The 26,212-nt window shown below is 42.3% G+C and overlaps 3 protein-coding genes across 6 annotated transcripts in view; 2 read left to right on the top strand and 1 right to left on the bottom strand.

The window, feature by feature from the left end:
- The window catches only part of msn (moesin), a 53,858-nt gene extending 50,884 nt beyond the window's left edge, over positions 1–2,974 (top strand). For all 4 annotated transcript variants that reach the window (XM_002936782.5, XM_031890716.1, XM_004916801.4 and 1 more), the window contains 2 exons: positions 839–1,072; positions 1,351–2,974. In XM_002936782.5, coding sequence (XP_002936828.1) covers positions 839–1,072; positions 1,351–1,515 — 399 coding nt within the window. In that variant the 3' untranslated portion in view covers positions 1,516–2,974. The remainder of the gene's footprint in view (positions 1–838; positions 1,073–1,350) is intronic.
- Positions 2,975–4,873: 1,899 nt separating this feature from the next.
- Positions 4,874–11,964, top strand: LOC100498263 (adrenodoxin-like). The gene is made up of 4 exons (XM_002936781.5): positions 4,874–6,428; positions 9,322–9,449; positions 10,413–10,542; positions 10,805–11,964. The coding sequence occupies exons 1-4, from the start codon at positions 6,271–6,273 to the stop codon at positions 10,923–10,925; spliced, it is 537 nt and encodes a 178-aa protein (XP_002936827.1). The 5' UTR covers positions 4,874–6,270; the 3' UTR covers positions 10,926–11,964.
- Positions 11,965–20,557: 8,593 nt separating this feature from the next.
- Positions 20,558–26,212, bottom strand: part of LOC100486629 (rho GTPase-activating protein 20) — a 48,471-nt gene continuing 42,816 nt past the window's right edge. Inside the window, exons 14-15 of the mRNA XM_002936793.5 lie at positions 25,831–25,948; positions 20,558–25,573 (exon numbers count right to left, since the gene is read on the bottom strand). Of these exons, the coding sequence (XP_002936839.2) occupies positions 23,898–25,573; positions 25,831–25,948 (1,794 nt within the window). The 3' untranslated portion in view covers positions 20,558–23,897. The remainder of the gene's footprint in view (positions 25,574–25,830; positions 25,949–26,212) is intronic.

Below are 26,212 nucleotides of genomic sequence, written 5' to 3'. Positions count from 1 at the left end.
AGAATTGAGTATGGCCTTCTGTTATACAAATGGTCATTTATTATTATGTGTATTGTTGGTTTCAAAATATTACATGTAATTATACATCTGTATTAGAAGTCGAGAAAAATGCATTTTGCTTTTTATTTTATTTATTTAAAAAAAAAAAGGGGGGGGTTGTATAGTACAGGTATAGGACCCATTATACAGAATGCTCGGGACCAAGGGTATTCCGGATAAGGGGTCTTTCTGTAATTTGGATCTCTATACCTTAGGTCTACTAAAAAATGTATAAAACATTAATGAAACCCATCAGCTTTAAAATTCTGAATTATTTGATTAAAATGGAGTCTATGGGAGACGGGCTTTCCGTAATTCGGAGCTTTCTGGATAACTGGTTGCCGGATAAGGGATCCCATACCTGTATATTAAATAGTGCTCAACCTTGGAAGAGATAACCCGGATAATGTACTGCTCCTGATCCATTCTGGCTGAGCCACAGTTACAGCTGCCGAGGGAGTTTGTTTTACAGGGCTCACCCTAAAAGAGTGTGGAAGTGCTTTGCCTTGCCCCAACAGGCTTATTAGGGGGTTATTGGGTTGTGGCCATACTACTAAAGTGGTGCAAATGCAGTAACATTAACAGTAACCATTCACTAGCCTAGAGCTTGTCTCAGTCTCCAACTGTGGTTCTGGATACATAGTTGGTGCCAGGGATATAAAGGATTCATTTTGATGATCCCTCCAGGATTCCTTAAGTAACAGTTAAAAATCTCTTATTTCTGACCTTTAAGGAAATTCTATGCATACCAAGTGAACTTCATATATGGTTCTAATGTGGCATTCTAAACTATTGACAGGCTCACAATGTGCAAGCTGATCTGGAGAAGACGCAGGAGGAACTGAAGCTGGTGATGACCACACCCCATGTACCGGAGCCTGTGCACGCTGAGAACGAGCACGATGACGAGGACAATGAGAATAACGCAGAAGCCAGCGCCGAACTTAAATCTGAAGCAATGATCAAGGACCGAAGTGAAGAAGATCGCACCACAGAAGCAGAGAAGAACGAGAGAGTGCAGAAACACCTGCTGGTATGTATTGGCCTATGGGATATACTGCCCCCTCAGGCTGTCACCCTCCCCCAGCCTCAACAGAGAAAGGAATAATGTGGCCCCTATAGAAAACATATACGTGACTTCTGAGTACCATGACCATATAAAGGTATACGATAAAAAGTAATGAAACTCGCAAGTAACTTATAACAGTCTTATTCAATTTTACTGGGGGTACATAATTTTTATCACTGTTTCTCGGTCGCAGCTGCTACCATCTGTAGGTGCTGACACTGTACCTTTTGCTTCCTGTGCAGCTATTAAGCTCTGAGCTAGCCAATGCCAGAGATGAAACAAAGAAAACTGCCAATGACCTCCTCCATGCTGAGAACGTGCGCGCAGGAAGGGACAAATACAAGACTCTCCGCCAGATCCGCCAGGGCAACACCAAGCAGCGTATAGATGAATTTGAATCCATGTAACACCCTATAACCTCCCCGTCCATTCCACACATCTGTGTCTTTCCTTTCCATGGCTCAGCTGGAACCGCCACTCAAATGAGTCGGGGCCTAATGCCGTACAATCATAGGCCTTTAAGATGTGAACCAGTCTTTCTCTTGTGCAGGAAGGTATCAAATCCACCTTATTTTTTTGTAATCTAGGTAGTTCGGTGCATATTGAACAGGGGGCTATGGAAAGGCCTCTACTCCTCTCCTGCAGTACAAGGGTTCAGAAAATGAACCTCCATGTTTTCCCATTTACTGTCACTTTTATTTAGACCAATGGGATTTGCATGTGCCAGGATTCTGCCATTCCATGAACCATAATCAGAATACGAATTCAGATCTCTCCGCTGGGTGCCTGAAATCTTCCTGTTTGCACAATGTTTATTTCATAATAAATGAACGGGGGTGACTTTACATGCCGCCCTTCCCCCCGCCCCAGTTACTTGATCTGCCGCAGCAGATTTTTGTGGGTGTTTTTCAGATGCCAGGTGCCTTAACCAGAAAAATAAAGGGCCAGTAACCAATAAATACACTGTAATGAACTGATATATATTTAATATATATTTTTTTCTTTCGACGTGCAAACAGTTGTAACATTTTGAGACATAATGTAAAAAAGAGAGAGAGCAGTCCATAATTATATATAAATATATATATGAAAGAGAAAGTTCATTTAGATTATTTTATGTGGGTGACCGCCCTTGGCCACAGGCCGATCCTTCCAGTGTTCACATGTGCACAGGTCTTTGACCTCACCAAGTGCCAGTAACTAGTCACCTTTGATCCTGGTAAGGTTACACAGTAACCCTCTCAATTTTTAACCCTTCGCTGCTGGAGAGCGCACGAGTGCTTTGTCTTGGTGGTTCAAGTTCCACGCTGGCACCTCCTTTCTCCCTCTGCCAGTATTATATATTCCTGTGATAAATCTAATATTTTGATTTTTTTTTTCTAGCTCTGCACAGTTTAGTAAATAGTACATGGAAGAGGCAAAGAGTTCTTATGGGAAGCAAAACAAAACTGTATACTGTATTATAATAAAAAAAGAGGTTATTTTGGGACAGTATAGTGTTCAAGCAAAAAAAAGAAAAAAAAAAAGATTTCAGTATTAAACTTGAGATTTCTAGTATTTTTTATTTGACAAATGACTTTAACCTTTTCATTCCTGGTTATATGGTTCCCCCCCTTCCCCCAAACCAAAGTGTTATATATATATTATTATTTTTCTTCTACTGCTGTAAATTATGTTGTGGGATGTTAACAGCAGAGAGAGGTCAGCATGTGGGGTTCTTATCCTACTAACCCAGTGCACAGACTCATTGAAAAAAAATCTGTGTTTTGTTTGTTATTTTCGTTTTCCCTTTTTTTTTTTTTTTTGTTTTGGCTGAACTTGTTTTGTTCTTCCTGTGCCAATAAAGTATACAAATGTGGATGTTTATTTGTGTGCTTGTGTGTGTATATAACATTATTAAATATTGCAAGGAGTCGCTGAGCTGATTGCTGGATGCAGAAGGGACAAGTAGTTTTGGTGCTGCTTCTATTGGTGGAGGATTTACTGACGGCAGCTCCCATCAGGATTGCATCAGGGTGCAGTGATTTATAGAACAAGTGGTAGTGCCTGTTAAAGAAAAAGCTGGAAATGTCATCCTTTGTTCAAAATAAACTTTAAAATTGATTGTGGCAGAGCAGGACCAACAATACTGTGACCAGTGGGGAAGATATGGCCAGCACTACTTGTGCTGTAGGCTTAATGTGGACAACAAGTTCCAGCATACAGATTATGAAGAGTGAAAGCATGCTGGGAACTGTAGTCCAGCTATAGTATACTATAATGTATAGTATAGTCAGCATTGTTTACTGCAACAGCGCTCATTAAACATTGACCCTGGGTAGCTGGAAAAAAATGATACTATGGATATAAGGGTATTATTCAGTGAGGATTGTGCCTGATTTGACTTAGAAATGGAGCTGGAAACATTAATTACAGGTTCTCTAGCACTGAATCCATAAACAGCAGCCTGTCTGCCCCCCTCGTGCTGGACTACAGGATAATTGGGAAGCCAGAACCTGTATAGTTATGCATGTCATATACCAGTGCTGTTATCTAATAATATAGGAGCCAGGTCCTGGGTGGCAACCTGTGGATTCTGGCAAATGCCAGAGGGGCTGCTGTAAGATGCCATAGACAGTCACTATTTATTGGGCTGGTGGGGGCTGTTTGGGCCTCTGTGTACTTGCAATGCCAGGGCCTATCATGAATCCTAGTCCAGGCCTGATGAGAACCACCTACATTAGAGAGCATAGTGGGTTTAGGGATCCCCTTTAAGAAATGTGTAATGACTATCTGCTCCAAGGCATTCTAGTTCATGTAGAAGAGAGTGCACATTATATTAGGGGCTGGTGTAAATGATACTGGCGTCTTTGCAGCAGCAACATTTTTCTATGACCTTAGTTTTCTCTGCTGCTTGTTTTTCACTGCTTGCGCCACCTAGTGGAAGAATTCTTGAATTCTTGTAATAAAAAGAACTTGTGATAAAAAATGTTATATAAAATAATGTAATATATAAAATGTGCTAAAACACCTAAATGGATAAAAAAAAAGAAAGAATTTGTCACTGAAAAGGCAGAGACTATTCTGGGATAACATTAATACCAGCCTGATGGCCTTTAATTTGGTTAAGACTTTGAGCTCACTATGCAATCCCTAGGCTTTTTGTATGTCTTTGAATATCAACCACTGTGTTTTGTGCCCAGGAAAGGGTACAGTCCTAACCATATTGGGTACTAATGCACTGGCTAATGCTCAGAAGATGCATTATGGGAACTGATTCACATTATTAATCCCCCTGACACATCCTTTCCCAGGTGAGCTGAACACAGAATTCCCCTGATAGCTGTATGGGAATGGAACATACCACAGCTCTGTTATCTGGGGGTTCTTTGGCACTGTTAAATTAACCCTACAAGGAGAGTCAGGGACTTCCCTGCATTTTTTTTTTCTTACAAAGGGTTTAGCAACCTGCAGGCTTTGGTGCATTGTTAAACTACAAATCCCAGTATCCCCAGCTAAAGTAAGGCTACCAATTGCAATTGTAAGATTATTTGTAAGAGATGCTAGTTGTTATATCAATACCACACACCGCAAATTCAGAACTAGCATAAACAGTCCATGCACGTTGGTATTATTTTGCCTGAGATAACCCTGGCAGTGCCTAGTTTGCCCATGCAGTGATGCTCCTTAGCACTGCCTCTCCCTGTCAGAAAGGCCACATGATGAATGGCAATACACGCATTTCTCTCTCCTCCCGGAGGCCACTGTGGTCTGGCATTGACCTGGGCTTAGTAACTTGGTGGATAGAGGAAGGTTGGAGTCAGGATTACGGCATGTCCTTGGGAACCAAGAAGCCTGCAATCATTTGCTTTGACATTTCCAAGGTCTCTGCGTTGGGCACCTCTAAGGGCTGTGTAATATTTTTCAGTGTCTCACCCTGACTGGCAGGGCAATACAAATGGAAAGTTACAATCTAATAGCTGCTTGTCCCAGTTTGTAAACAAATAAGTGCAATATAGTCATACATGCCCTTTATTGTAGATAGAATTCAACCACTTCTATTATATGATACGGTCACATGATGGCACAATGCAGTGACAGATACAAGAAGCACACCGCCATTTATACTTAATAGTTGCAGCTTATAGTATGCCAGAATAGTGTGTGCTGCCCCTTATTTGAGTTTGTCTGGATGCTGAGGGTAACAGGCAGCTACCAGGAAGTCAGAATGGTTGATCAATAGGGGTGGGGACAAGGAAAGAGTTAATCATGGGGGGCACCCCCAGTAATTATTATTACTAACCTCAGATCCTTGGAATGTTACTGTGCATGCATGCCCCCAGGACAACTGCAAAGGATACCCGGACAGGGTACAAAATGGCAGCACAATACTCACAAGGTCTGAGCTTAGCAGTTTATCATTACAAGGGGGGTACCTAACAAATTTGCATTGCCCAGTGCTTAACAAAATAAAACAGAAGCCTCAACATTTGTTGGTAGATTATTAATTGTATGGGTATTATTCAGATCTCCATTAAAATCCCCATCCAGGCTCAAGTACCCCTTTCAGGCTCAGTGGTACGGCCTGCAATGGGCTAAGTCTAACTGAATGCAAAAGAGAAAGAACCGAGTCATGGGGCAGATAAATACTAATGTAGAGGGGACATTGGACCTTGCTTTCAGAAGCATCAAAGTCGAGTTACATGTGACTTTCAGTTGGACACACGCAGCCAATCAAACAGGTATAGGAACCAATCACATGTTGGCTCTTAAAGAGGAAGCAGTAAATGCTACATGCTAATTGGTGACAATGAGGTGCCTAATGGTAACACTTGTTAGCCTCGTATCTGTCTCAGAGATAGCAGTGTATATTTTGTTTTCTTCACTTCAGTCGTTATTGGACATTTTCCAGTTCAAACTCCGAAACCCTGACTTTGTGACATTTGGCGAGGTCCCCTCAGCCCCTAACAGGGTTACAGATCTTTTAAAGCACAGATATAATAATACAGTGATGTGGGTTGGAATAGCGGCGAGGGCAGTGTTTGCCTGGTGTGGGTGTGCCCCATGGGTGCTGGCTATGCCCACAGTGGGAGGGGCTGTGCTGCATTACCTTTTGCTCTCCTTATATCTCTGTGTTCCATACAACTCCAGGCATTTAGGAAGAAGCAGCCTCCTGTCTGATCATGGCTCACCGTACATTAGGATTTCTCCAGAGGCTCCTTCCTGCTCTCTGTGGCAACAAATCCCTTCCATGCCGTGCTGTAACCCACACCAACTCCATCTGTGCTGCAAGAGGTATCACTACAACACCGCAACGCCAGGATGCCCTATTCAGTTCTGGGTGAGAGCAAAAACTATATTTTTGTATTTGTACTGCAATGAGAGAAAATTTGCCCCCCCCACCTCCTCAGTAATTGCAAGTACTGTGCTGCCATATTGTTGACTCTGCCAAGGATTCCCCTGTCTTGGTGGTGTGCACAGCCCAGGGCCACAGGCAGTTGGGTTTTTTAGCAAAGATGAGCACCAGCCTGGGGTCTGCAGTAAGCAATTAGAATCACTAGAGGTTGTCTAACAATTTGGGAAAAAATGCATGCAATTGTACTCCAAAAGCATGTTATCAGACTGCCCTCTAACGGTGTTGATATAAAGATATAAAGGGTTAACTCAAAGGGCACTGCTCATAGACTGGCCAGCTATTTACATTTAGGAAACCTAGTTCCAGACATTCTCTATAAAGTAGTAACAAGTGCAAACCAATCAGCACATAGCTTTTACTGATCTGCTGTTTGAAAGCAAACATGAATTTAGTTGCTATGGGTTACTAGACCTGCAGCAAACTTTGCAGTACAACCATGGGGATATAGGAGCTGTAGTTTCACAACATCATTAGTATTGTATATAATTAATTTATATAACTCCTTCAAGTAGTTAAATCAATATGGTTAAAGAAAGTGAAAAACCTGGTCAGCACAGCTTTAAGGGTATTAGCTTTTGCAGAACTACATCTCCCAGAGTCCATTATGATGTATGTGGCTGCAGCTGGAAGGCCAGATGATTGGGCAGGGGGGGCGGGGGAGTTTGCCAGTGCTGTGAAATGTTACAGTAGATGCCAGGCAAGAATTTGTTTCATCTCATGTGGTGTGTGGCCCTTGCCATATCTCCTGCCTTCATCTAGGGCTTCTCTGTAGCAGAGTCCAGGGTTCCAACAACATATCAGGGTCACTGCTATCACTCAGTGAAGGCTGCGCAGATACCAGCACATTCAAGGTCTCTCTGGAGATAATAACAGTGAGCAGCGGGCAGCGTCCAGACACACAAAAGCAATATCATATGGAGACGCTCCCCAGGCTGCACCCATTCAGCTTTCTCAAGTGCCGGTCATATCTTTATATATATATGTAGAGTTCTGCCAAACTACTCTCTGAAATAAATCACTAGTATTATGTAAATGGTTGCACTGCAAAGAATGGCGTAGTAGTAAATACTAATTATAAATGTATTTCATTCGTTTCCATTATCCAGAAAGCTCCGAATTACGGGAAGGCCATCTCCCATAGACTCCACTTTAAGAAAATTATTCAGAGGAACAGTAACACCAACAAATGAAAGTGTATAAAAGTAATTACAATATAATGCACTGTTGCCCTGCACTGGTACAACTGGTGTGTTTGCCCCAGGAACACTACTATAGTTTATATAAATAAGCTGCTATGTAGCCATGGGGGCAGCCAAATCAAAGGAGACAACACACAGGTTACACAGCAGATAACAGATAAACCCCCATTATATTTTAGAAAGTTTATCTGTTATCTGCTATGTAACCTGTGCTGTTTCTCCTTTTTCCAGCTTGAATGGCTGCCCCCTTGGCTAGACAGCAGCTTATTTATATAAACTATAGTAGTGTTCCTGTAGCAAACACACCAGTTTTACCAGTGCAGGGCAACAGTACATTATATTTTAATTACTTTAAAAGACTTATTTTTTGGTGTTTCTGTTCCTTTAAATACTATTTCCTTTTTCTCTAATAATAAAACAGTACATTGAACTTTATTCCAACTAAGATATAACTATAAGCATTCTGCATAACAGGTCCCATACCTATATACACTGCAAGGCAGCACAAGTGCACAAGTCAGTGCTTATCTGCCTATATACATTATGGCTCTTTGCCCCAATGGGATCTATTGGATAGGCCATTGGGAAAGTCTGCCTCAGCTAGCAATGTAGTCCTCTCCTGCCGCAATGCATGTGTTCCAAATGATCAGATCCGCTCATATAATGGCAGTGCCAAATGAGCAGACCTTAAGATGTATGGCCACCAGAGAGGAAAAGCCAGGTATCCTGTCCCAGAGACCAGATAAACACAACAGAGAGTTTCTGAAATTGGGCAGAGATAGGGGCATGCGTGGGATAACAGATCATGAACAGGCAAATTGCTAGCATAGACTATTTAGATAAACATTTTTTTTTTTTTAATTCTCCATACTCCAAGGGGCCCTGTCCAGACAGTGAGCTAAAATCTCAGGCCGACCCTATAAGGACTTCTAGTAAGTTGCACTATGAGGTGTTTCCTATTCAAGCAAATGAGAAACAGCAAAGGCAGTTTTGGGTGCTGGATCCTTTAGAGTTGGCATCCAAACCACTCCCTTGTTGCTAAGGTAACTTGGACCATAGCAACCAAATAGCTGCTGAAGCGCCAAACTGGAGAGCTCCTGAAATAAAAATGAAATAACGAGAAAATTACAAATAATAAAAAATTAAGACTGATTGCAAATTGTTTCAGAAAAGCTCCCCCTACATCATACTAAAAGCTAACTCAAAGTTGAACAACCCCTCTGAACCAACTTGGCTGATTCCAGGGGATGGAACAGAGGGTACAAAGCTTAAAAACAAAACAAAGCAGCACAGTGGCTCAGTATGTAGCTTTACCCACTTGCACAGTGGCGTAACTATCTGTATAGCAGGTCTGATGTACTCTAGTCCCTCCTCCCTGGCCACTCTCCTACATTTAAAATAGTGACAGGGTTGTGTCAGATCCCCTTAGATTTTTTTGCAGGGGGGCCCGGCGCAAGCAAGTAATGTTGCTGCACATGTAGTGCCAGGGTCCTGAGTTTGGCTGCAGCATACTGTAGGCACTATTTGTAAGTAGTTCCCCATGTTTGTGTGGATTTCCATATTATTTGCCCTTTCCTACATAAATAATCCAACTATTGATCTTCATTCTGTTTCTACAGAGACTCTGATGACAAAATAACCGTTAATTTTATCAACCGCAATGGTGAAACCCTGACTGCTACAGCCAAGGAAGGAGAAAGTCTGCTGGAAGTGGTAATACGCCACCACCTAAACATAGACGGTTTTGGTAAGGTGTTTTTTCTTTCTGAGATGAAAGGGGAAGTTCTTTAAACCAAGTTTCAGTGGGCTGGGTAAATATATAAATATATATATATAAATATACCAGGAAAGTGTTCCGCTAGTCTGTTTAACAGCAACTTGGCTGTCAGTCAGGTTGCCTGCATCGGCGACCCCTGCATCCGCAAACCCTGCATCCGCGAACCCTGCATCCATGCAACAGATTTAATTCAACGCAGTTTAAAAGCCACCACTCACGTCCAGATGAAGAAGATAGTTCCCATGATGTAATGCAGGGATCCCCAACCTTTCTTACTCGTGAGCCACAGTCAAATGTAAAAAGACTTGGGGAGCAACACAAGCAGCATAAAAGGTCATGGAGGAGCCAAATAAGGGCTGTGATTGGCTATTAGTAGCCTCTATGCACACTTTCAGCTTACAGGAGGCTTTATTTGGTAGTTTGTCTTGTTTGTATTCAACCAAAACTTGCCCCCAAGTCATGAATTAATGTAACTACCTGGTTTGGGGGCACTGAGAGCAACATCCAAGGGGTTGGTGAGCAACATGTTGCCCCTGAGCCACTGGTTGGGGATCACTGATGTAAACGAATCTGCACTCACTGGGTTTTCACTAATATTTTGGCTAACACAATAGCCTTTGTAGCCCAACATTTTCATTAGTTTTAATGTTATTTGCATAAAGTATTTGCAGATGAACTAGTGTTTTTCCCTTCTGCACTGCTGGTTGTGACACTTGAAACAATGCCGCTGAAGCCCATCTTACTGCCAGCCAAAAAAAAAACAAAACTCTAAAACTACTGAAAATGTTTGGGCAAGGTATAGTAAATTGTTGCTGATAGTTACATTTTCTTTTAATATGGTGTGTAATTCTCCTTAATTTTATTCTTATCCTTATTTCAATATCTAGTGTTTCTGTTTGGCAAAGGCATTCTAATCTTCCACTGTCCTTATAGGAGCCTGCGAGGGAACACTGGCTTGCTCTACATGCCACCTAATATTTGATAAGAAGGTCTATGAGAAGCTGAGTGCAGTTTCAGATGAAGAAATGGACATGCTGGACTTGGCATTTGGACTGACCGAAACGTGAGTCCCATTATCCCAATATACCTGGTGTTCTTGGAGGTTGCACTGCATGCCATGGGCTTACAATGAGACCTCCTTTTATTTAGCTATACATTGCTCATTACCCCTTTGTTTTTATTTTGATGGCTGGGGCCCTCTAATACTCGTTGAGTGACCCTAGCAAACATGTTCCAAGATGCCTATTCATGACATCTGTTCTTGTCTGAACTAAAATGTAAAGTATTTTCCCTTCAAAATAATGCAGGACTCCTTGATTATACAGGTCTCGCCTTGGATGTCAGGTTTGCATGACAAAGGCTTTGGATGGCCTGACTGTACGGGTGCCCGTGGATGTATCCGATGCCAGGAGGGAAACAGAGGTTGGGAAACAAAGCAAGCAATGAGTGCCAGATATGCCCCTACCTAGGGTTTGTGTCATAATTCTATTACTCATCTCATAAAAAAGAGGACTAGATGGAATATGAAAGGACATCTCCATTATTACATCAATACCCTGACCGAGAGTGACATTTGTCTCCAGACAACACCCAGTTCCATCACACGGGTGGCACTAAGGCGGAGAAACGGCCACATAACAGTTCCTTCTGATACTGCTTGAGAGAACATTGCTGTGGGCTTCTGTAATGGGACCTTGGTCTTTAAGATGGGATTATTATTATTATAGCCACTGTACTTTATACCCTTGGATATATATATGACAAGTTCTTAGGGAAAGTGATCATATAATAGCTGTTGCGTACCAAGTACTGTATTTCTTTAGGTTTGTAGATAAAGTTCTAACACACAGTGCCTATTCATGCTTCTCCTGTATTCTTTCCTTCAAAGCATCCTTTGAAACTGGGCAACCGGGGATTAGTATGACTGCAGCAGTGCTACATTGTAGGAGAAGGCAGTGTGGGAGACTACATTGGGCAACTAATGGCTCTATATCTGATGGATTAAATCCTTTTTCTTTCTGATTAGACACTGATGATGGGCCTTGGATACATGCCATGGGATGCCCATAACCCAACACCCTTTCACTTTCTATTCTTTTCTTACAAAGTTCTCTCTTTCTGTTCCGCTCTGCTCTGAGACAAATTAGAGCGGATACAGATGGGGTTTTTTGCCTTCCTCTGGATCAGCTTACAGGCAGGGTTATATATACTTGATAGAAGTGTGTCTTTTTTTCAAGATAATTTACTATTAGAACACATGATAATGTTAGCATTCCAGTTTCCTTTGTTTAGACAAATAGTTAATACCTCAAGTCTTTACAGTACTTTGCAAAGACCTGTATTGACCAAAATATCCCTCAGGATTTGGTTTCAAGTGTACCCCCTGTAGGATTGTGAGCCTTGACAAAGGGAACAACTCATTCATGTTGAAGAAAGGCCAGTCCTTTAATCTGTTTCAACTGAGCATTAAATGTAGTGGAAAGAAGTTAAGAAGTCTGCATTGTCTCCTTAGTAGCTGCAATAGGCTTCCTAGAGTTGCAGTTGTGTCATATGTGCCTTGTGGAGCTTTGTTATTGCAAGTCTTGTAATGGCACATGTCCATATGTATGTAATTCTTGTGGGCTCAAATTGCCCCCTCACTTAGTAAATGAGGCACAGGTTGTCATATATAGCTACGCTGTACTTCTGTCTTATTGTTTGCCCAGGTGGGACAGATTGCCATCAATTCAAAAACATATTAAAAACCACAGGTCACCCAGGAGGCAGAACAGCCAGGAGTCAGTCATTCTTTGATTATGGGACCATCTTGTCTATGTTTAAATGAATGGCCATAGACTTCCAAACACCAGGGAATTGGCACTGCGACCCATGGGTCCTGTTGGACAGTATGCACTAATGCAGAGATCCCCAATCTTTTTTTACCTGTGACCCACATTCAAATGTAAAATGAGTTGGGGAGAAACACAAGGATGAAAAATGTTCCTGGGGTGCTAAATTAGGGCTATGATTGGCTATTTGGTAGCCCCTATGGGGACTGGCAGCCTACAGCAGGCTCTGTTTGGCAGTACCTCTGTTTTTTATGCAATTAAAACTTGCCTCCAAGCCAGGAATTAAAAAATAAGCACCTGCTTTGCGACCACTGGGAGCAACATCCAAGGGGATGGGGAGCAACACTTATGAGCCACATGTTTACTTACCCTTTACCCAGTGAGATAAGCAGGGAAGGGTTTAAGCCCGCACTGTGAGAGAGTACTGGAGGTGGATTGCCAGCAGGAAGCAATAATAGTCTATGATTGTGCACAAAACAAACAAATCTCTTGAAGTGCCCATATGCCAGCTTCCTTACTTGTCTCAGAGATGCCAAGGGATGAGGGTGCATCTTGGCCACTCCTGTCCCTTCCTGGCACTGCCCCAGCCCCCTGCCATGCTCCCTTTCTCACAGCTCTGGGCAGAGATCAGAAGACTATTCAACGCATTTAAATGAAGTGGGATTTTAGGTTTTGAGTGCAAATTAATGAAAGAGGGTGTCAAACCTGTTACTGCTGGTGACTGGGTGAGAAGGTTTAAATCAGGGTGATTCCTACAACGTTGCCATGTCTGTTGTCTCACTAACCCTCCTGAGTAAAGGGTAAGTAAAAATGGATTTATGGTTCCGTAGCTAACCTAATGCTAAAAAGCCAGGTATCATGAGTTTAGGTTTTCTGAGACCTGCCCAGTCAGTGACAGTTATCATTGTACCTTTGCCAAAACTGCAGAGGCAGGTTCATTATTCACTCATTTCACTGGTCAGCAAAAACAGATAAAATCTCATTTTATAACTACAAGCTTGTTAAAGGAGACATAAAATGGCTTTGCTCCACCTGTATGTTGCTCTACTATACCTCACAGAAAACATGATCATGGGCTGAATTTTACAGGGAGCTGTACCCCAACAATATCAAGGATGCAGTCTTAAAGTGACTGTGCTCCATAAACCTTGCCCCTTCCCTCTCCGGGGAATATGTGAGTATCCTGCCTGATCTCTCTCACCAGCCCCATTTTTCCCAGGGGATCATTGCTGGGAAGATTAAACATATTTTTCTAGAAAAAGCAAAGAATATAAAATGGTGTCTCGGCACAGACTCATCCCTTCCATTGTGTCCTCAATGTACAGGCTGGCTGGCCATTTACATGCAGTGCTCCACCACTGCTATAGTACTGCATAAAAGGAAAAAAAATCCACTCCTTCTATAAAACATCCTTTATTCCATTATATATAAAAACATGTGTGACTACTGTGAAGCTAATACCTGACACGTTTTGGGGAGAGCCCTTAACCATAGGCTAATGGACAGCAAATGTGCAAATGTTCTTTTAAACTCTTATAAACAGTGCCATCTACAGGTCAAAATGCAAAATGTATCTTTTTTTTTTACAAGATTTTTTCTAGCACTAACAGTACAATATCAACCAGTTTGGCATAAAGCATCATTTTTAATGGTCAGGCTGGTAAAAAGGCCCATATTTACATAGAGGGTCAGCACTCGTTCTACCCCGCCCCCTCCTTTTTACTAGGTCCAGAGCACTGGGGATTGGTGCACAGGAGATTTTAAAAACTATCCAATCTCCTGCACCTCCCTAGTGCTTCAGATGCAGCCGGGCAGAATGCTGCCCCTAAAATCCTGCCACCCGGTGGCTTTCCCACAAATTCAGGCCTGGCAACCCTAGTTACACGACTGCAACTAAAACGTGTAAGTTAAAATCACTTTGAGTTAACATTTAGTATAAGTATTGTTATTATTACTTTGTATTACTTAGTGTTCCATTCAGGCCCTTTGCTATTCATATTTAGTACCTTGTTCAAACCACTGCCTGGTTGCTAGGGTAATTTAGACCAAAGCAACCAGATAGCTGTTAAAACACCATACTGAAGAGCTTCTGCGCAAAATTATAACTAATTAAAAAAACATACACAAATAAGTAAAAATAAAGACCAATCGCAAATTACCTCAGAATATCACACTACATACATACATCATACTTAAAGTTGATTTAAAGGTGAACTACCCCTTTAATGTTAAAGGACAGTGATCATGCTCACTGTTAGTAAGCTTGGGATGTCTGTTTTGGATCAGGACCAGTAACATAAATAGAGCCCTACAGGCCCTAGTACAACATTTTCACTGGGCCCCCCCATACCTGTACTTGCACCAGCACTTGCCACACTTTGTTTAAATAATTTTCAGAGGGCCTAATGGGGAGGAAGGCCCTGGTCAGGTCCAGAGTGATTGTCAAACTAGGCCCTGGCATTTCAAGTACACAGAGGCCCAAACAGCCCCCAACATGCCCAATAAATAGTGACTGTCTATGGCATCTTACAGCAGCCCCTCTGGGTTTTGCCAGAATGCACAGATTGCCAGTCCAGGCCTGGCCTTGGAGCTGTCACCCCCCCATCCCGTAGTTCCACCACTGAATGGGATCATGTTTAAGAAGGTTTATCATTATGAATAGTTACAGGGAAGAAAGTAAGACAATTCATTAAATAATCCTGCAGATGGTGCTCTCCCCACACAGACTGCAAGAGCAGCCGTAGCGCTACGCCCAGGTAGTTGGAACATGTACTGGAATGTCAGAATCAAGTCTCTACTGTGCCCAAGCTGCTTTATTTCTTATTAAATAAATATCTGATACCAATGTTATTTATAGAACAGAAAGGGAACATTTGTAGCCATGCACCTAAAGATCTGCTTGTTCGGCAAAGTTGCACAACTTTGTGCAATACAAACACATATGTGCTGGGCTGTATCACACTTACGAGATTGTTTGGCACTTGGCACAGTGAGGGGATCATATCAAAGGCCAATGAGGGCTATAAGCAAAGTACTGCATAAACAAGCTGATGCAGTCCTGTATGATAAATATTGGGCCAAATTTTAGCCAGATATCTGTAGTGGGGGGCCAATACACAAGCAGATTTGCCGGCAACTCACACTGCGCATGTATGGCCAGTTTAAGTTTATTCCTTAGGAGCCCCAGTTAGATATTTACATATGAAAGGTGTAAAAAAAAAAGGGGGGATTTAATTGCTTTTAGATCAGTGTTGCTTTACCCCAGTGTTGCAGGACCTCACCCTAACATGATGGGAGTTGTAGTGTGGTAATAGAGATGGGCTCCTAAAAGCAAATTTACACAATGAAATTTCTCAAGGGCTAGTAGCCCAACTGATTTATCTACAACATCCAATGATATTCCTGCCCAGGCCCGGATTTGTGGCAACACCACAAAGGCCTGTGCCTAGGGTGGCACAAAGTTAAGGGCAGCATGCCACCCAAAAAGGCACTAAAATTTTGCTCACATACGGAGCAATAGGGACCTCTCCACACTGTCCCGTATGCAAGTTTAAATGGAAGCACGAATGCGCACGTGAGTGAGGAGGGGGTTGTAAATGGGGGCAGCCTTGGGGCGTCCCAAACACAAATCTGGTGCTGCTCCTCCTGTTTTGTCTGTGCAGGGAATGCCCTTGTACCTGTGCTGGGAGAGGAGCAGAGTGTAAGGTGAAGGTGCTGAAGGTGAGATGCCAGAGATTACTGTTTGGAAAATTAGTGGGAAATGGCAAAAAAGTGCGCTCTGTTTAGGGTGTGGAAGGGAAGGGAGTCCTTGTCAGGGCTCTGAAGAACAAAGAGTGCTCTTTTCAGGGCACAGAAAGCCAAAGGGAGTCCTTCTCAGGGCTCTGTAGAAACTGCCACATAAGTGGTATCCCCCCCCCCCCCAGCAAAACAGAGATCAAACATCTGAAATATGACATGAAATGACTCCTGGCTGGCAAAACCATATGCCTCTGTGTGCTTGAGGATCAGAGAAGTTCCTAGGGAGGTATATTACAGCCCAGTCTGTCCTGACCCTGGGTGGAGGCACACCATTTTACAGTGTACCTGCTCTCCCATATATCTGAGGCACAGGACTCCAGCAGAGCCAGAACTAGGAGGAGATCAGGCAGGATTTGTGTCAGTAGCAGAATAGGGCTACACACCCCTTTAGGAGGGTTCCCAAGGAAAAAGGGTTTTGCAAAGACCTCAGTTCTGCGCTTTTGCCATAAGGCCTGGAGATCATGGGCTATCAGAAGCCACATAATTAATGGGTATTTAATGCACGCATAGTGCTTATTGGATATATCTCTTATGGGCTAAAGCATCTGGCACTCTTTATACAAAAGATTATGTGAAGTTAGGAGTTACATTAGTAATAGCTCTTAAAAAGCACAATTATTTTTATCTTAGTAAAATATAATACGATATGCTGCCAAGTTTTGCTTTTTACTCTGGGGAATAGCTGGGGGGGGGGGGGGGGGGGTTTGATAATTGCTATGTAGAAAGGGCCCATACAGTAAGCTCTCGGCTTTTGGGTTCCTCCCCCCACCCGCCAATCTAAGCCAAATTGGATAAGCTTAGCCTTTTTATTAGGCACAATTAATCTGAGTAAAAGGTTGAACACGATGTTTGTCTTTATTTAACCCTATTCTACTATGTATTAAATACATATGACTTAAGATATGGGCAAAGGGCTACCCTTCATATGTTGTTAAACTGCAATTCAGATCATCACGTTTTGGATTACTAAAACCTGGAAGGCTACAGACACAAATAGGTCTTAGGGCATTCCACCATGGGATATATATGGATAATACTCCTACTATCCAGGCCAGTTGGAAAATAACCCCCATGGGCAACAGCACCATCTAATATTTACTAATGGATGGGAGTTAATATAGTATAAAATAAGAAATAAGGATAAGACTTGCAACCCGCTGACTCAAATCTATACCCGCATGCTAAAAATATACCCGTAGGGTACCTGCTTTTCTTATGGGTAGCCCACGGTACCTGACCTGCTGAAGGAGTGATGGGTATATATGAACAGCTCTAGAGCTCACTAGGAACTGTGACACTCTCAGAACTTTATAAGAACTTAACAGGTCCGACCTTTAGTTCTTACTATGTAGGAATCCTCTTCCTGCTGTGCAAATGTGCATCATTATTAAGCTCTAGAACATAAATAGTGATAAGACAAAACAGAGGCGCCAAAAGGATAAAATTAGCTAAAAACACTTAAAAACCCAATGGGTAATTCAGAGGAAGTAGTAGTAAGCTTACCTCCTCCAGGCAGACACCAACAAAAGTGGTAATTTTCAGTAATAGTTTATTCACAACAATATTGCAACGTGTTTCGCAGGCATTTCCTGCTTCATCAGGCAATGTAGAATAAGCACAAAAAAAACAGTGTCTTTGTATATACACACCAGGAGCCTCTGTGTGTATATACAAAGACACTGTTTTTTTTGTGCTTATTCTACATTGCCTGATGAAGCAGGAAATGCCTGCGAAACGCGTTGCAATATTGTTGTGAATAAACTATTACTGAAAATTGCCACTTTTGTTGGTGTCTGCCTGGAGGAGGTAAGCTTACTACTACCTCCTCTGAATTACCCATTGGGTTTTTAAGTGTTTTTAGCTAATTTTATCCTTTTGGCGCCTCTGTTTTGTCTTATCACTATACCGAGTCCACCCCGAGTGGAGGGGTGTCATCCCCATTTTTCTTCCTTCTACAGAGAGCGACTTCTTATTCCTGAGTGGGGTCAGGACAATCTCCCCACCTGCCTATACAGTGGTTGCCTATTGGTAACCCTGGCTTGTGAGTATTTATTTGTTTATTCTACCATTACTCCTTGTAAAAACATATTACACTATTGGGGCTCTTGGTGTTCCTTTTTGTCTTCATTTTATACTAGAACATAAAAAGTTTGGGTTATTATTAAACCCAACATCATTCTCAATTTAAATATCTTGACCAGCCCCTAAGTCAGTGGCTGTTGAACTTTTTTGGTTCCAGCCCCCCTTTGGGGGGGCAACTTTTGTTCAGGGCCCCTCAATTAATATTGGTATCAATTCAAATATAAGCCATTCAATCATAGTTCACAGAATATATGGGAGAGCAAATTATATTCACCCCAAGTCTGACTGTAACTGGCCTCCTACAGGGGGATGCAGGAGAGAAGAAAGACATTATACCACAATCTTACCTGAATTAGTCTTCCTTTTACTGTATCATTGGTCCAAGATGGAGTTCAAATAATATATAGGAAAGCAAATAAGTGTTCACCCCAAGTCTCACTCTAACTGGCCTCCTACAGGGGCTTTCAGGGGTATGTAGGAGAGCATATAGACATTTTTCTAAAATCTTACCCCAATTAGTCTTCCTTCTACCACTGGTCCAGGATGGAGAAGAGGCAATTAGGGAGAGATTTTGGCATAATGTATCTGTTTTTCTAGGTACCCCTGAAAGTCCTTGTAGGAGGCCAGTTAGAGTTACATTTAAGTGAAGGACCATTCCCATAGGCCCTAGTAAAACAGATTTATATGAACTAAGCAGGGAATACAACAGATAAGGGAGCATTCATTATGTTTCATACCTTGGGATAAATGGTATTTAATAGCAGGGGCCCCCGATACTGCACTTGTGCTGCAATATTTAACTTAATCTCATGGTTCCTAATCAAAGCTGCCTTTCATCAGGCGCCAGGGGCAGGAGAGGTGTCTGTGATGTGGATATCACAAAGCAAACACGAGCCACTTCTCCTGGCCTGGATGGAATGTCCTATATGCTCTCTCTCCAAGGAACACACATACAACCCCCAGTCTCGCACCCTCTCTACAGTATAACAGAGTAACACGGACCAGCTTGGCCCCACTCCAGAACCATGGCGTCATGAGAAGGACCAAGAAACGGCAACTATTTGAAAGTGGCTCCTTTGTATAAACACGCGTCCTGCTCAGGGAGAGACGCCAAGCCATTATTGTGTGCAAATACTTGGTGCTCAGACCCTATTACGGCTCTTGTGGCTGCGTGTGTGCATTCATATGAATTCTATTTAAGACCAGCACAACACACAGGAAAATTATAACTGTATAACAGTGTTGTGTTGCAAATGTCTTTTTCAGCCCAGGCTCAATTCACTATTTCCATGAACTGTTAAATGCTGTGAGGTGTGTGCAATTGGTCTCCATTTTATATTCTTTGTGGTTTTTGAACTCTTGTGGGGTTTTTTATCCAGGGTTCCTCAGAAATTTGGAAGTTGAACACCTGACCCCATAGGGCAGGGATCCCCAACCTTTCTTACCCGTGAGCCACAGTCAAATGTAAAAAGACTTGGAGAGCAACACAAGCACCATAAAAGTTCATGGAGAAGCCAAATAAGGGCTAAGATTGGCTATAAGCTTGACTATTGACTATAAGCTTACAGGGGCTTTATTTGGTAGGAAATCTTGTTTGTATTCAACCAAAACTTGCCCCCAAGTCAGGAATTCACAAATAACTACCTGGTTTGGGGGCACTGAGAGCAACACCCAAGGGGTTGGGGAGCAACATGTTGCCTCTGAGCCACTGGTTGGGGGATCACTGCCATCCCTATATCTCAGTGGATCAGTCACTGCTTATTTTGGTTTCTCATAGCAAACATCCCTTTACATACTCCAAGCTGTTTTTATACCCTCACAATGAATTAAACATTATCAGCTCTCTCATTAGGAAACTTTATTACATTACTGGCCTTTTAGTAGAGAAGCTGATCCATAGTTCCAAGGGGGAACCTCCTTTCCTCTAGGTTTCTTGGATATTCATTGGTCACCCGCCCAATCCTAGGGAAAAGGTCCAGCCTCTTCATTTTAATTGATGGGGACTGGGCTACAAAACAGGTCCTGGCATTTCCAGTACTCATCAGCCATAGTGATTATCTACGCATCCTGCAGCAGTTCATCTGGCATTTGCCAAAGTCCATCTATTGCCAGTTTGGGTGTGGATGGGGGTCACTGATGCTCATACATGATACACAGAATAGTAGCTAAGGAAACAAGGCAATATTAAAGCCAAGCTATGACTGATACAAGGGTAGATGGGCTTGCAGAAACTAGTCTACGCCGAACATCCAGACTCTGCCTGATATATAGTCTATAGTAGGATGATACAATAGGATTCCTTGATCGTCATCATAGAACTAAGAGCACTGCTGACTTGTGGATGGTGCCCCAGAAGAACAACAAACACAATGACTTTCTGAATTCATCTTGGCTTTATTGGAATAGTTACAACCATACTGTGAGAAAGAAGTTGGGGACACCATGTGCCGCACATATTTAAAGGCTATGTACACCTCGAATTGTGAAAAATACAAAACCTTCTGGATTGCGGAAAACAAAACAATGTCCTGAGGTGTCCCGTGCAAGAAGCCTTCCATAGTAATGTAGTATTGCTTACCCCAGCCAAACCTTAGAATTACAGTGCATCACCCCCCTTATAGTCATTTCATTCCCATCTGCTGAGACAGGAAGGGTCGATGTTGCAGTTCACACCACTATAAAATCTGTCATCTCAAGTATCTGGGCATGGCATCGCTCCCACCTCTGGCCCTACTGACTTATGGGAACTCATCACACTTGGCCTTATTTTCCAACACTGTGCAAGCCTCCTGCCAATGACCAACTAGAAAGCTTATTCTACCTGTAGCATACAGGTTAGAGCTCATTGCCAGTGTTAGTAAATCAACTGAAGGATTTAGAGCCTTGCAAGCAGTAGGTTTGATCTTTAAATTTAATTATTTTGGTTAATAGAGCCTTCTGTGACCAGAGGGGAGGGACATCAGAAGAGCTCAGCAAAAGGGCAGCATTAACCAAAATAGAATTAGTTGTAACTTTCAGCTCTTTATAGGCCCAGCATGTTTAAACACCATATACCACATACAATACATGCTACCACATGATAATCCCCATTGAAAACCAGGTCTGTATAAAGAATTATAAATAAACCCAAATGACAGAGAGGTGTAACATTGGCCTCCTGCTCTTCATTTGCTGTTCATAATAACTTGTGTTTCGGGACCTTTGGCAAATAGAGTGTTTGCTTAAGGTTCGGGGAGTAACTGGGCTCCTAAATCCTTTATAGCTATTGGACCCTGAATTCCATTGTGTTTATTATCCTCTGGGTAGGAGGGAGGTTAGTTGCAAAGACAGCAAAGAATGTGAGAAGAAAAGCAGACCTGGTAGTTTTCACTAGTTATCTCTATTTATTATTAGTGAGAAAATAAGGAGTCTGCATTTGCACCTCATGAAAGAGAAAGCCGATTGGTCCAACTCTGGGTGAGGTCACTTTATAGTTCTCTATACACATACAACTTGGGCTGGGCTTTCTGGGCCAGGTTCCAGAAGTTGATATTATTTGTTCCCTATGCTATATGCGCAGACAAGTTGTGTGTTTGCATGGGCCCACAGGGACCAATGATCCTTACAGCTTATGCAGCAGATGTCTGGGGCATGTCCAGAAAAGCACAGCACCCAGCTCAGACCTGCACCCTATTCTGTCTGCAAATGCAGCCTCTCTATGTGAATAATAGGGTAAATTGGGAGATAGAAATCTAACCCCAATTATAATTATTATTTGCTCATTCCTCCCATGTAAGATAAAGACACCTGTTGACAAAAATGGACAATATAGTAAAAAACCTCACTCTTGACACAAAGGTTACGTTTGGTACAGACTTTGCTTAAAATGCTTATTGTTCTTGGCAATGAAGAACGATTCATAAAATCTGTAACATGTAGAATACAGTATTGGGGTTTATTGATAAAATAACGTCCAGCTGCAGGAATGCAAATAATATGTTTTGCAGGCTCAACACTGAAAGCCCTAAAGAAACACCATTCCCATAAATAGTTTGTTCCCCACCTTTTACTTTCATTGCACTTGCTTCTGGAACCTTTCCAACAGGCTATAACATGCTGGTGTGCAGCCTGCTAATGCTTCCATCAGGGCCGCCAACAGAAATCACAGGGCCCTGTTCGACAAAGTTTTCTGGGGCCCCTGGAGCCTGTCCACCCAGCTCTGCTTTAGGCCCCCCCCATAAAAGTTAGGAAAAAAAAAACATTTATGGCCAGGGGTTTAAAAATAAAAAATACCATTGGTGTTCAGTGGAAGTTACCTTTAAAATTCAGCGGGCGGTCTTCTCACGCTTTATTGGATGGTCTTCTTTGTTCTCCTTGGCAATGGCAGGTTTTTTTGGCTCCTTTCAATGACTTTGGATCCCTTTGGTAGCTTGAGGCTGCTTCTTCCCCAATGTCCCACTTCAACTCCTGTTCTAGGGAAGCCCAGCTAATCCGGAAAGTGCAGCACTGCTGGGCCCCCCTTAAAAATTGAAATCCTCCAGGACTGTCCCCCCTGATGGCGGCCCTGGCTTCCATTATTCTCACTCAACCTCTCAATGCCTGAAGATTATGGGAGCTGTGGTCCACATACTATGGTGCCTGTTTTTTGAGACTATCATGACTAAGTTATCAAAACTAATTAATTAGTTAATTAATTAAAGCAGGCAGCCACCCTTCAGCTGTTGATAGGAGCTACAGTTTAACAAAAGCTAGAGCATTGGGCAGCCACATGCCAAAAATATCTATCAATAGTTACACAATACACATCCTGGGTACTTTATGCCCAATTCTTATCATCCTATGGCCCCTCTGATGGCACATAATGTGCCTCTTCTGCCCAAACTTAACACCAACCCTGCAGCCTCCAGTTGCTGACATATGCATGCCACCCAGGCCTAGCTGAATACCTATTAGAAAACTGCAATGCCCACATACTTTGCCCTGGTTTAAAATAATAAATCTTACCCCAACCCCTATAATATAATATCATCCCTGCTCCTCTCTTTTCCATTTAAACACATACGAGCACCCTCATGCTAATACACACGAACAATACATTCTCTTTCCTTGGCATCTCATTCCCACGTTAGAAGTGCAAATTTGCTTCAGTCCATCAGACTGAGAGTATTTTTTGTCCTTACAAACACTGTTGCTTCTTGTCCAACCAGCTTTTGTCGCTGGTGGAACGATTCTATATTGGTATCATCATCCCCAGGCAAACAAACTCCATTTTTAGTATCCCTTTCTTTGCAGGAATGCTGTGGTAGATTTGATACAGATTCCAAAAATCAGATCCAAAGTTCTGCCATATTCCATAATTCCATTATAAATTTCTGGAAACATTTTCAGGATTTTTTTTTTAGGATTTTGAGTCTGCTGAAGGTCGAGGTGGACATAAGGCAGACAGACTGGCTGGGGATCGACTGTCTGGCAGAATGTAATCTGCATTACATGAAATATATGGAGGCTTCTGTGAGCGTGGAGCTTGGGTCTTTGGTGTGAAATATAAATAGGAGTTTTTAAGGAAAAGCAAAGCATATTAAAAAAACATTCAATTTACGAAAGAAAACATGAAACAATTAAAAAATATATTCCTCGTTGCACATATTTCCCGCAATTTCTTTACATCTAATTCTTCATGTCTCAGACTTTATACATTACTTTTTCTGGGAATATCTGTACAAAACCAGCTCTACACAAAAGTTTTTTCGGCAACACAGCTTTGGCCCTTTGCTACTGTGTCACTGTCTGGCCCCTGCAGTTTCTCTTTTTCCATCAGTTCATCTTCCATGGAATCTGCTTGAGAAGCACTGGCAGATCTAGACTCACTGTGCCGGAAGTACTCTTTTACAGTGTTCTTTACAGAAGAAGGCAGTATAATGCGTATGCTATGGCTAAAAGAAGCTATGGCCTTGTGGCCCTTATTAAGTGCTGGATCTGTTTTACTCTCCTCTGCGCTATGCTCTCTGTTCTCTCTTTCTTTGTCCTGATTCTCTGCAGGAGAGGTCCCATTTTCAACTGGATCTCCAGTTAGCATGTCCTTTGTGGGAGATCGTTTTAAAACATGTTTAAGCTGTGTTTGCCAGTGAGGTTTTTCCACTCTAGAATGTTGCCTTCTAGCAACTGAATGGACAACCAGAGGGGTGTTTTGACCATAAAATACTGTCTGGGGTATGTGCACCTTCACCTCCGAATCTGTATTTGGATTTTGGTCACCCACATTTTCCACTTGCATTACATGTGGAGTCATAAAGAAAGTAATTTTTGTGCGCTTTACGTTTTCATCACACGAAGTCTCTGACCTCTTGATTTCAATGTGCTTTATAGAGGTCTCTCTGCGCACACAGTGACCATTCTCTGAAGACGCATTTGTTTCACTGGAGCAAGGTTCACAACTTGAATCAGGCATAATAGCACAACTACTCTTGGCTTGTTCAGGACAATGCAGGCCATCAACTTCTTTGTTATCAAAAATACTATCCCCAATGTGTTTTGGTTTCTCAAATGTAGCCTTAGCTTCTGCCCCCTGACTTGTTGCACTACATTTCTCAGTAGGCACTGCCTGTTCATCGTTTGAGTCTAGCTCATAGGAGTCACCCCCCAATAGTGTGGAAAGAGGCAAATGCCATTCTTTTAGCTTTTTTTTGGAAATTTCTGGAGAAAGTGTGTGTAGCCTTGCTGATGTCCCAAACATGAATGGTAGTGATGATGCTTCACTGGGGCTGAAGACAGAAGACTCTGAGCAGTAGGAGAAAGCACTGTCAAGAGAACTCAGTGAGGTGGCTGAAGGAGAAGTGGTGGTAGATGACAGACTTGAAAAGCTTGACCTGCTGGAAGGGTTTGACTTTTGTGGACTTTTTTTGTCCGTCCTTTTATTGGCTTGTGGAGATCTCCAGTAGGGATGTATGGACTTGTTCATGTTGGTACTTAGTCCTTTACCTATAAACCTCTGGCTCTCCAGCTGCAGTTGCTTTAGCTGATTAATATAGTCAATGTGATTGTGCATAATTGTGGCATCACAGCTTGACTGTCGCGCAACAGGTTCATGATCCTGGACCGAAATCTTGGAACTGACACAAACACTCGGTTCAGAAGAACACCTGTCTCGGGCAGGACTAAGGCTGCAGGCTGAATCTAGACAGCTAAACGAGTCCTTGCCGTAACATTCCAAATTGTTCATTCGTGCTTTGCTTTGGTAGCAGGCAGTTATTTCACTGAATAGGTCCCAGTCTTCCTTCTCCTCCAACAGCAAGGATTCATCAAATATCCCATCAACATCTTTAAGCAAGTTCAAGTTGGACTTGTCCAGGTCAGATGCAGCAAACTCAAGTTCATCAGATGAATCCTGCCCATGCATTAGGGTTATACCTACAACAAAGAAAGACCAAGTTATTATATATCTTATCCACCAACATCTTTCAGACTTCTAAGCTTGTAAGAAAATTTCAATTCTTACACATTAATTGGTGGTTCAGCGGAAAAGTCACTAGACTGTATCAGGGAGCACTGGATTGAATTCCTGTGTTGGCTTCCCTGCAAACTTAGTCAGGTTATTCAACCTTCCTATGCCTCAACAACATATATATTTATAGCCAGTGGATTTCCATTCTCCAAAGACAACATACCAGCCAAATCCTCGGTGCTTGCCATCTGCTCCTGATCAGGTTTTCTAAACAAAGAGGCTGCATCATGTCCAAAGATAACTTCATAATTTTCAATCAGGAACTGCACCAGTAAAGCCACCTAAAACAGAAAAAAATGTGATCAGAAGGATTTCTTCTGCAAAACGGGTAGAAACATCTCTGTTGGTTTGGTACTTGATAGGGTCCTTCTCGTGCCCTTCCCTATTTTTAGTGCGCCCTTGCATCAGTTTTATAAACGTGTGTCTAGAAATGAAGGAAATCCTTAAAAAGGGAACAATGTGTACAGACGTTCTAAAATTAGAGCCTAATTAAGGTGGAAACCAGCCAAAAACTGTGACTGGATGATAAATCCCTGGCAATTTAA

Source organism: Xenopus tropicalis, chromosome 8, assembly GCF_000004195.4.
Source record: "Xenopus tropicalis strain Nigerian chromosome 8, UCB_Xtro_10.0, whole genome shotgun sequence".
NCBI classification, from domain to species: domain Eukaryota; kingdom Metazoa; phylum Chordata; class Amphibia; order Anura; family Pipidae; genus Xenopus; species Xenopus tropicalis.
Note: the sequence above shows the minus strand (reverse complement) of the source record. Positions and strands in the feature narration are given on the sequence as shown.

Excerpts from the sequence above, each read along its gene's own strand:
- LOC100498263 (XM_002936781.5), top strand. The coding sequence starts at position 6,271 with ATGGCTCACCGTACATTAGGATTTCTCCAGAGGCTCCTTCCTGCTCTC. Across the intron at positions 6,429-9,321 it reads GATGCCCTATTCAGTTCTGG|AGACTCTGATGACAAAATAA; the intron begins GTGAGAGCAAAA and ends CTGTTTCTACAG. Across the intron at positions 9,450-10,412 it reads CCTAAACATAGACGGTTTTG|GAGCCTGCGAGGGAACACTG; the intron begins GTAAGGTGTTTT and ends CTGTCCTTATAG.